General features: G+C 38.9%; 1 protein-coding gene across 3 annotated transcripts; it reads left to right on the forward strand.

Annotated features, from left to right (window-relative positions):
* Positions 1 to 369: 369 nt before the first annotated feature.
* Positions 370 to 6,552, forward strand: LOC104089256 (ATP-citrate synthase beta chain protein 2). Of its 3 annotated transcripts, XM_009594106.4 has the most exons (18): positions 556 to 689; positions 986 to 1,083; positions 1,536 to 1,657; positions 1,766 to 1,868; positions 2,297 to 2,362; positions 2,488 to 2,611; positions 3,000 to 3,134; positions 3,460 to 3,520; positions 3,614 to 3,690; positions 4,123 to 4,278; positions 4,445 to 4,573; positions 4,664 to 4,796; positions 4,903 to 5,030; positions 5,169 to 5,274; positions 5,380 to 5,456; positions 5,564 to 5,634; positions 5,795 to 6,079; positions 6,192 to 6,552. In XM_009594106.4, the coding sequence occupies exons 3-18, from the start codon at positions 1,558 to 1,560 to the stop codon at positions 6,265 to 6,267; spliced, it is 1,827 nt and encodes a 608-aa protein (XP_009592401.1). In that variant the 5' UTR covers positions 556 to 689; positions 986 to 1,083; positions 1,536 to 1,557; the 3' UTR covers positions 6,268 to 6,552. The 3 variants fall into 3 exon arrangements, with proteins under 3 accessions (XP_009592400.1, XP_070041657.1, XP_009592401.1); XM_009594105.4 differs by lacking the exon at positions 986 to 1,083 and having other exon boundaries at positions 370 to 689; XM_070185556.1 differs by lacking the exon at positions 986 to 1,083 and having other exon boundaries at positions 526 to 669; positions 1,538 to 1,657.
* The last annotated feature ends 4,597 nt before the right edge of the window (positions 6,553 to 11,149 follow it).

Consider the following 11,149-nt stretch of genomic DNA (forward strand, 5'->3'; position numbering starts at 1 on the left):
CTAGATGTTGCAAACTTTAAAAACTTAGTCATTGCCAAAAGAATATCCGTTGTCAAACTCAATGCTTAAATAATTTTTTTAAAAATGGCACTTAAGGCCCACGAACCCGTCCCGTCCCATCTCGTTTGTTAGCGGGATGGGATGGGCCTACCGTCCGTCCCATTCCGTCCCGTTTATTAGCGGAACGGGATGAGCCTATCGTTTCATCCCGTTTGTTCCGTTCCGCCACCATCCTGGCTAAATGTCGTCCCGTCCTATCCTGTCTTGTCCCATCCCGTTGGACATCCATACCCCTGACACATTTTCTTTACACCGGAAGACTTTGGTAAGCTTTCAACAACGGCACCTACAGTGTGTTTTTTTCCTCAAAAATAAAGAAAATTGAATCATTCGTGAACTAACTACCTGATGCCACGTGATAATTTCTCCTCTTTCGCTGTCTTTCTTGGTTATTAGCTAGTACTAGTATTACAATGTCTATGTTGCAGCCCCCCAAATCCCTCCTTATGCCTTAAATACACGTACTATATAAATAGTTAAGATTCATCTAACTCTCTCCCCAACATTCTCCTACCAGCTACCATAATTCACTCACCTCTTGTCTGAGTTTACGAGGGAACTTCCTTTTTCTTGATTGATCTCCATTTATATACACAACAAAAAACTTCGGTACACAACAAAAATACTAGGTGCATTTTGATCCAATTATGCTTTGTTTTTCTTTCCTTATATTTATTTTTTGGTGTTTCGGATCTGGGTGTTTTGCTAATTGCTACTATTAAATTTTTGATTCGGGTTTGTGTAATATATATATATGCTTTGTTTTTTGTGTGAAACACGCTTCAATTGTTGAATCTTGCTGTTTCTTTTCGCTTCTTTTTCGATGTTCCCGAGGTTGTCTATATATATGCTCTAATTTGTTGTGTACTGACGCTTTTAAATAATTGGATCTGCTTTTAACGGCCATTTGTTATAACTCTGACAGGTGTACTCTTTTTATTTCGTTTATGTTTTAAAGATCTGACCTTTTTATACTGGGACTGTGATTTGGATTCATATATCCTCCCACAACTTATTTTAGAGGTATAGTTGATTCAGTATTCTTTATTGAACCAGTTTCATTTGCTGAAATTCTGCACCTATTGGTGTAGTTCTCTGTTTGATTTAGCTTCACGTTGATTTGTTCTCTTTTGGAAGGCAAGATTTACAAAAACTTGTTAAGACTAAAGAGTCAGCATCGTTATTTGTATTTTTGCTCCTTGTGATCTTTTTTGTTTACAAATGTTGATTTCGGGTGGGTAAGGGATGGGGGTTGTTGGAGTAATATATTTCATATACCATTTTACCTGTCACTACTTGGATACACATTGCCACTCGAATGACTGTATGATGAAATGCTTCACTGTCAGCCCAATAGTTATCTATTAATGTATTGTTTTGGCCTTCTGTCTCAAAATTAAAGGGCTGTGTGTCATATGCAAGAAATTATCTGTTCATGAATGGTTGATGTTTTTGCTGATGTTGTAACTTAGCAGAGATCTCAATTGACTCGGCAAAATGGCTACTGGACAACTTTTTTCCAAGACTACACAAGCTTTGTTCTACAACTACAAGCAGCTTCCTATCCAGCGAATGCTTGACTTTGATTTCCTTTGTGGTTCGTACTATCTATTTCTCAATTGATTTGCCGGCAAATGTGCACCCAATATTGTTGTGATTTTTCAACGTGTTGATTAATGTTAAATTCTTACTTTTAAATTTTCAGGGAGGGAAACGCCATCTGTTGCTGGAATTATTAATCCTGGTTCTGAGGGATTCCAGAAACTCTTCTTTGGTCAGGAGGAAATTGCAATCCCAGTACATTCAACGTGCGTCCTTCTCTTTGTTTTCTCAACCATTGGTTATATTCCCATTCTATTTTGCACTTTTTCATTTGGATCTCTAAAAGTTCTCCTTTGGCAGTCTGTCACAATGTCGTCTATGTTCTTGTTTCTCCCTTCCAGTATGCTATTTAGATTTGGCGTGGCTTAAATACATTTAGCTCGCTGCTTCCAATTTTAGCAACTGAGTTTCCCTGATATCTGATGATAACATGTGCTAACTATTTAACTTTTCGGTTCATAATTGAGTCACTTAAAATGATGCGCAAAAGACACCAACTATATCATATTTCCGGCAGATATATTTTTGAACTATGTTGTCTTTACATACCTTTGTACTGCTGGTTTCTATTTGGTGAGTATGGTGTCTTGTCGCATTCACTGATTTGTATTCTAAAATTTTACTCATTCTTCAGCATTGAAGCTGCCTGTGCTGCACATCCCACGGCTGATGTTTTCATAAACTTTGCATCTTTCAGAAGGTTGGTATAACCACTGTTCTTGTTTTGTTGTCTGTATTTAATTGTGTTTTTCTCGAAGAAAAAACTGACGCTGCAAAAGATGTGCTCTTGTTTCTCTGATCTTTACCGTCCAAATTGATTTGCAGTGCTGCTGCTTCCTCCATGTCTGCTCTTAAACAGCCGACTATCAAAGTTGCGGCTATTATAGCTGAAGGTGTTCCTGAGTCAGACGCTAAGCAGCTGATTGCTTATGCAAAGGCAAACAATAAGGTAATACTATGTCATATCAATCAGTTTTCTGCATTTGGGTACATTATTATTTTGTCAGTGGTGGGAGTTATATTTTGAGTGATGATGTATAATCAAGTATAGGATAATAAAGTTGAGTATTTATACATTACTTGTTTCACATTCCATTGTTGCATGTCCTGGAGTCAATGAACTCCCCCTGTCTGCAATTTTCATCTTTTGTGAAGAACTTTTTTGTCTAAAAAGGTATAATGAGCTTCAACGGATCATCACTTGGAGCATTTAGACATTACCTATCTCACTTGTCAACATTGTTTCTTCGGGGGGGTCAATAACTACTCTCACTCTAATTTTCCCTCTTTTATTGATTTTAAAATTTTATGGCGTGTAATATGGTTACCTTTCTCAGGTGGTTATTGGTCCAGCTACTGTTGGAGGGATCCAAGCTGGTGCTTTCAAGATTGGTGATACTGCTGGAACAATTGATAACATTATTCAGTGCAAACTTTACAGACCTGGATCTGTAGGCTTTGTCTCAAAATCTGTGAGTGATTTTTAGAGCCTCTTTAATATACATATCAGAAATTTCTAGTTGGTTACACCTGCAGCATTTTGTCCCCACTTATTTTCTAATTTGCTATCTCCTAGAGTGCGATTAAGATAAAATAATATTTGTGAGATACTTCCGTCTATTCTCAACTACTTTCAGTAATATATCTTTACTTAACATTAATGTTGGAAACTGTTCAAGCATTACTTTAACCCAACTTTCTTGTTTGAAGCCATAACCTCACTCTAATATACGAAGCAGAATAGTTTGGAGTAGCATTTCCATTTTCAAGAATAATAACTTTTCTCTTGATGTACAGGGTGGTATGTCTAATGAATTATACAATACAATTGCTCGTGTGACTGATGGAATTTATGAAGGTTGGGCATTCTGAATTCTGAATCCATCATTTGGAGCATGTTTTTGTTGTTTTTACCGAGAAGTAGAATAATGAGTGAATTTGGTCTATGCAGGAATTGCAATCGGGGGAGATGTTTTCCCTGGCTCTACCCTTTCTGATCATGTTTTGCGCTTCAACAATATTCCACAGGTAATTGATTTGTACAGGCTATATTCTCCTTGTAATATCACCAGGTTCACCCTCAGGTCTTCAGTGACGTTGCTTTAACTTTTAAGATATCCTGATTGTCTGTAGTTGTCTAAATTCTCCTTACCCTCATTATATGTGACCAATAAAGAAGCTATTTTTCATAAGCTAACATTCCAACTAAGTAGCAAAAGTATATCTGTTTCCACATACACACACACACACAGTGACTTTGGTGCCTTTCTTCCTAATTTTAACCATTAGTATCTATGATTTAAGGTTGATTTTTTTCCCGCTAATATTGATACAACTAGAAGCTCAATGGTGCATAAACAACTACTGCATTGATGTCTTGTTGTATTTCCTAATTCTATACAAACCACTTTGCCATTTATTGGTTGTTCACTTTCTTAATGATGTTTTTGGTATACCTAGGTTAAAATGGTGGTTGTTCTCGGGGAACTTGGTGGACGAGATGAGTATTCCCTAGTTGAAGCCTTGAAGCAGGGAAAAATTAACAAGCCTGTTGTTGCCTGGGTTAGTGGAACTTGTGCTACGCTCTTCAAGTCAGAAGTACAATTTGGTCATGCGGTGAGCTCTATTTCCCATGATTGCCACGTTTCTTAAAAATAGGTTCCTAGTTGTTTCTCGCGAAGATCGAGAGATATTTTAATAATAAAGTTTTTTTTTATAGAAAAGGTTGGACAGGATAGTTTTACACATGAAGTCTAATTTTGCATGGATCTTTTTCAAATAGGGAGCAAAGAGTGGTGGTGAAATGGAGTCCGCACAAGCAAAGAATCAAGCACTCAGAGATGCCGGAGCTGTGGTTCCAACCTCATATGAAGCTTTTGAAGGAGCAATCAAAGATACATTTGAAAAGCTAGTGAGTTTCTTGATGATCAGCAGAGATCACTTGTATTTTGTCTTCTACTCTGTTGTTAGTTCTAACAGCACCGGGTATTTGTTTTGGTAGGTTGAGGCAGGAAAAACAACTCCTGTAAAGGAAGTTTCTCCTCCTCAAATACCTGAAGATCTTAGCACGGCAATTAAGAGTGGGAAAGTTCGGGCCCCAACTCATATTATTTCCACAATATCTGACGATAGAGGTACTGTTGGATTCAACTGTTTTCTCTCAAATAATAAATTTGTTTTTCTGGTGGGTATATGTGAGATGGAAATGGTGCTAATTCTGTCTACAACTTCTATTCACAGGTGAAGAGCCATGCTATGCTGGTGTACCCATGTCATCCATTGTGGAGCAGGGACTTGGTGTTGGTGATGTGGTTTCCCTCTTGTGGTTCAAACGGAGCCTACCACGTTATTGTACACGTTTTATTGAGGTAAGTTTCTTATGCTTGCAACTCTATACTCTTTCAATAGGTTATAAAACTCTTATGTATTGACCATCAGTTTCTGCCAACAGATGTCGTTCTGTTTCTAAACCTTAACATGCTTTATCGTGGTTGATTTCTCGGCAGATTTGCGTGATGTTGTGTGCTGACCATGGTCCCTGTGTCTCTGGTGCCCACAACTCCATAGTAACTGCCAGGGCTGGGAAAGATCTGGTTTCATGCCTTGTTTCCGGTATGTTACATTTTAAGGTTGCTCGTTTCTAGTTATCAGTTTATTTTTCAAAAAAAAAAAAGTTTATTTTTCAAATCAAAACTGGAATCATGTGGCTTTTAACAGGATTGCTGACTATTGGTCCGCGATTTGGTGGTGCTATTGATGATGCTGCTCGGTACTTCAAGGATGCTTATGACAAGGTGAGCCTTTTAATTTATGAGCATTAAATGAGCCACTCATCAGGCTAGAAGTAGTCCTGCTGGTCTCTTTTGTGTCCAGAAGAGTAATACTAGCATTATATTTTCAGGGTCTTACACCATATGAGTTCGTGGAAAGTATGAAGAAGAAGGGCATTCGTGTGCCAGGAATTGGCCACAGGTAGCATATCCTGTAGCTTCATGAATCATCAAAGAATTGTTCCTCGAGTTGTAGAAGCAAACGATGCACATGAAAATCTTTTGAACTAGGGTTATCATGCTTCTAGGCGCTTGTGGCTCTAAAACTATTTGATGTACCACATCTTTCTTCTTTGTGATAGGATTAAGAGAGGTGACAACAGAGATAAGAGAGTGGAACTACTGCAGCTTTATGCTAGGGAAAATTTCCCTTCTGTTAAGTACATGGAATATGCTGTTGAGGTTGAAACTTACACACTGTCAAAGGCAAACAACCTAGTCCTCAATGTCGATGGTGCCATTGGATCCCTCTTTTTGGATCTCCTTGCCGGCAGTGGAATGTTCACCAAGCCAGAAATTGATGAAATTGTGGAGATTGGTTACCTCAATGGACTTTTCGTGCTGGCTCGTTCAATTGGGCTTATAGGGTGAGTTGCATGATGCGTAAACACCATTTTAAATTTACTGTCAGTAATTCTTTTTTATGATAGCTCAATTCTAATTCCTAAATGATTGATTATGTACCTTTTCAAATCTCAGGCACACATTTGACCAGAAGAGATTGAAGCAGCCTCTGTACCGTCACCCATGGGAAGATGTCCTCTACACCAAGTGAAGAGTCTCTCGATAACAACAGACAGAAAGTTGCCTGCTCCCAATCTATATTTTTCATTCAAACTATTTGGTTAGCCATTTGTTGTGTGAGTTATTCAACAAGCATTGCTAATTTGCTAGTACTCCTGAGAGCTCTGGTGAGCATTTCATTTTTTAAGTTCTTAGGGAGATGCCAAAAGACAACTCTCAGTTATCACTCGTGATCAATTCTTAGTTCCACACAAGTGTTTTCTTTTTTCCTCTATCATGTCATAAATGAAATAACACAATCCATTTTTGTACCTGATTTCAAAAGTCTTTACATGGAGACTGGGTCGTCTCAACAAGATTGGGGGCCTAAAGCCAAATTTCAGAGAGGCCCCAAGTAAGAATATTAACGACAAATTTGCAATGAAAAAGTATAAAATAAAGGTAAAATAATAAAATCGGCTCAACAATTTGATAAGTTGATATACAACAATAACATACCCAGTGAAAACTTACAAAGTGGGTCTGGGGAAGTAGAGTGTATGCACACCTTTCCTCTACCTTGGGAGGTAGAGAGGTTGTTTCCGAAAGACCTTTGGCTCAAGAGAAAGCATGGCAAAAAAGGGTTAGATAAGGACAATCAATTCAATCCAATATGTATACGGGTATAACCGAGCCCATGAGATGCCTCGTCTTCCGATGAAGCAAACAGAGCAAGAGACGTAATGGCAGGGAACCAGAATCGAGACCAGGAGCCCTTCGAGCCGGGGTCCGGGCAAAGCGCCCGGTCTCGAGAGTATCGGGGCCATGACCTTGAGTTCGGTTCGAATCCCAAAGGCCTCGGAGAACACTACTAGGTAACTGAGCACGACCAACAAAAGGCCGTGATATCTGTGACCAGCCGGATATCACGGCATGGATCTCGTCACGTATCGGCACAGAACCAATGATTGGTTAAACAAAAGATTTTTTTACCTTTCATAGAAGTGTACTTAGGGTAAAACTCCCCTACTATATAAAAGGGGGTCTGATTATTCATTGGGGACACTATAACATGCTTATCAAGGCAGTATACTATTATTTTCTCTGTTATTCAAAGTTCTAGTTATTGTTAATCAGTGCTTGGTCATTGTGAGTCCGGGATCAAGGGCGGATATTTCATTAAGGCTGTTATTAAGTCCGAAATTACCCTCCTCAAGTGGTTTGATAATTTATTACCTCATTTATCTGTTTAATCTTACGCAATTTATCGTTTGTATCGAATTAATTCACGTATCCTTAAAACCACAAACAAATTTAATTGTTATCCATTTTTTAGGGTAAACAGTTTGGCACCCACCGTGGGGCTAAGGATAATAGTGGCAATTTGATACGAATTTCCATAACACACCTTGTTTTTCACTTTTTCTTTGAAGTCTTTAATTTCAGGTCGAGGCTTAAAATGTCGAACTCCCAATCCGCCCCTTTGAACGTGGATGCTGAGTCTGGACACCATGGCGAGAACAACGATGTTGCACCCAGTAACGAGGTGCCTTCTGTCGACCCCAACGGAGTTCCGGTCGTCGACCCTGTAACACCCCAGAAAATTTTGAAGTACTTAAGTGTAAAACCTGGTAAAATTTACAAAGAAAATAATATTTCATGGTGTCAGACTAGGTTTACGTGTTGAGGATTATAGGAATTCTTCGCGGCGAGCTTACGAGCTGCGGCTCAGACTTTTTGGGTTGAACAATGCACGGGAAAGTAAAAAAAAAATTTTGGCGAAAAAGTATATTTCTGCGGTCCATTATGCGACCGCAGAATCACTCTGCGGACCGTATAATGGCCACAAAGTGAGGCAGTTAATTGGGTCAGTTGGAAGCAATTATGCGGTCGACTATGCGACCGCATAACTGTTATGCGGTGCACTATGCGACCGCAGAACAGTTATGCGAACCACAGACTCAGGCAGATTTTTGGTCATTTTGGACACCAATTATGTCCGCATAACCATTATGCGGTCGCATATGCGACCACAGAACTGTTCCGGAGCTCCATTTTTGGGTTTTTAAAACCCGACCCTACTTCGTTAAATACACATTTTGGGCCATTTTTGAGATATAATCTGACATTTTAGAGTGAGAGAGAGTGCCCTAGAGTGAGAAGGTGTTCTTCAATAATTGTTCTTCAATTCTTGCTCAAGTTTTGGAAGATTAAGAAGGCAAGCTCACTAGGTCTTCATCATAGAGGTAAGATTCTACACCCTAAACCCTAATTTCGAAATCATCTGAAAATGGGTAATTAACAAGATAATTTTTGGGCATGAGAGTTGATTATTTTACATGCATGCAATATCAAGGGGTGTAGGAAGATTGTTGAACTAAGCATGGTAAATATTGGGTTGTGGGATGATGGAATCCTCCATAAAAGGACCTTGAAACCTTGTGCACACCTAGAGTTTGATAAAATGCTCAAATGAGCTAAAACCATGATCATCTTCCTAATTTTGATTCAATATTTCTAAAATAGATTGAAGTTGCTAAGAATTCCGGAACGTTTTAGAGTTTAAGGAAGCTCAATTGAGGTATGTTGGCTAAACCCTTCTCTTAAAATTGAATCCCACGATATTCATGTAAATTATGTAAGTCCCGAGTGATTCATTATGAAATTGGCTATTCCGAGTAAGATTGGGTTGAAAGATATATGTTCAACAAGTATCCTAAATGCTCGATTCATGTTATGTTACCAATTGAGGATGTGTTAAAATATAGGATGTGCATTAATAATGTTTCGACTTTAAGTCAAGTTTAAATGAAGGCTATTATGTCAAATTTTGTGAAATATCTTTATGTGCCTTAGACTCTAAATTGCTCACATGTGTACTACACACCTTGATTTAAATTGTATTTGTTGTTGATGATGATAATGATATTTGAAATTGATAAGGTGAGCATGAAATACTAAATATGGCCAACGTGCCAAGAATGATCTTATAATTATGGCCATTAGTGCCAATTAAATGAAAAGATGTGAAAGTAATATGAAATGCGATGATTGATATAAAAAGGCTGATGTCTCTAATAAGACAGCCTAGCCGATCGGGTCGTGATCAGACACCATGCCACACACATGATAGTGATTGTGTTGGAAATTATAATTGAAATTGAGATTTTGGTTGATGTCTTCAAATAAGACAGTCTAGCCGATCGTGTCGTAATCGGACTCCGTGCTAAAATTACGGTGGTATTGGTATTGATAGTAGTTATGGTTGATTCTCTAAGGAGATAGCCTAGCCGATCGGGTCGTGATCAGACTCCGTGTTAAAGACGGTGGTATTGATATTGAGAGTAATTGTGGTTGATGTCTCTAATGAGATAGCCTAGCCGATCGGGTCGTGATCGGACTCCGTGTTGAGAGCACGGTGGTACTGGTATTGTGAATAATGGTATTCTGGACAATGGTATATCTATATCGTTACTAAAAATCTCCCAATGTGAGATATGAAAATTAATTTGAACATTGTCTTGATCCTAAATTGAGATTTGATGTTGATTAAGGCTGTCACGCCCCAAAATCGGGGAGCGCGACCGGCGCTCAACTGAGTGAATCCGATCGAGCAAGCCTGTTAGATTCCTTCTACCCAAACTCATTCATGAATAAAGAGAATATATGTTTTCCTTAATTAAACAATAAAGTGGTCATGTCTGCAATTACCAATTTCATACCAATAGTTTCTTCATTTTTAAAGTCTCAAATGGACAAGTAATACAACCACAACATAACATAGTTTGTCTTTCCCCAACACCAATACACAACCCATACTATGTCTACGGAGCCTCTATAGATAAAGATGAGTACAATGATAATGCCGGCAACAAGGCCCCGGCTATACCTCAAATAGAATACACAAAGAACAAAAGATACATGACCGCGGGATGAAGAGGGGCTCACCAAGTCAGCTGGGAAGAAAGTGTACTGCTATCACTGATCAATGTCTCCTGCTGTGGAACCACCTGCATCCATTTAAAGATGCAGCGCCCCCGGCAAAAGGGACGTTAGTACCATCGAATAGTACTAGTATGAAAACTAAACACCAATTTAAGAATTCATAAATACAAGATGAATATGATGGACCAGTGCGGCAATAGTATAATATAGATAACCGTATCAACCATAGCAAGCTTATTAAAAACTATCAACAACATTTATAGGATTTAAGATGAGATCCTCTATAATCATCTTCACACAAAGCGGGCCGCTTCACCTCAATGTATGCAGTTGGAGGTGTACGTTCAGTACCACAACTCAAATCAAGCGGCCCTGCCGCCTCACCTCAATATATGCGGGTGGATGTATAACCACAGTACCAAGAACCTACACAAAGCGGCTATTCCGCCTCACCCCAATGTATGCGGGTAGTGGTGCCACAACAATACCAAAACCATACACAAAGCGGTCGTACCGCCTCACCCCAATGTATGCGGGTGGAGGTGCAGTCCCACAATACCATAATTCCTACACAAAGCGGTCATGCCGCCTCACCCCAATATATATGCGGGTGGAGGTGTATCACAATCATAATCTCTATACCATAATCTCCACACAAAGCGGTCATGCCGCCTCACCCCAATATATGCGGGTGGAGGTGTATCACAATCACAATCTCTACACAATTTGGTATAATAACTTTCACATAAATCACGACTAGAAATTATAACATGTGGATACATAACCCATAGTTTGGGACACATCCTCAATTTATAATGCAATATGATAAGAGCATTTGAAATATGGATTGAACATATATCTTCATCACAGAACTTATCAGGATACTCGATTTATAATCAACATCTCGGAACATACAAGGATAATGGGAATTCCAATTCTCAAAGAAGAGTTTAGCCAACATACCTCACTTGAGCTTCCTTACACTCTAA

Source organism: Nicotiana tomentosiformis, chromosome 9 (genome assembly GCF_000390325.3).
Source record: "Nicotiana tomentosiformis chromosome 9, ASM39032v3, whole genome shotgun sequence".
NCBI classification, from domain to species: domain Eukaryota; kingdom Viridiplantae; phylum Streptophyta; class Magnoliopsida; order Solanales; family Solanaceae; genus Nicotiana; species Nicotiana tomentosiformis.

Excerpts from the sequence above, each read along its gene's own strand:
- LOC104089256 (XM_009594105.4), top strand. The coding sequence starts at position 1,558 with ATGGCTACTGGACAACTTTTTTCCAAGACTACACAAGCTTTGTTCTAC. Across the intron at positions 1,658-1,765 it reads TGACTTTGATTTCCTTTGTG|GGAGGGAAACGCCATCTGTT; the intron begins GTTCGTACTATC and ends TTAAATTTTCAG. Across the intron at positions 4,279-4,444 it reads AAGTACAATTTGGTCATGCG|GGAGCAAAGAGTGGTGGTGA; the intron begins GTGAGCTCTATT and ends TTTTTCAAATAG.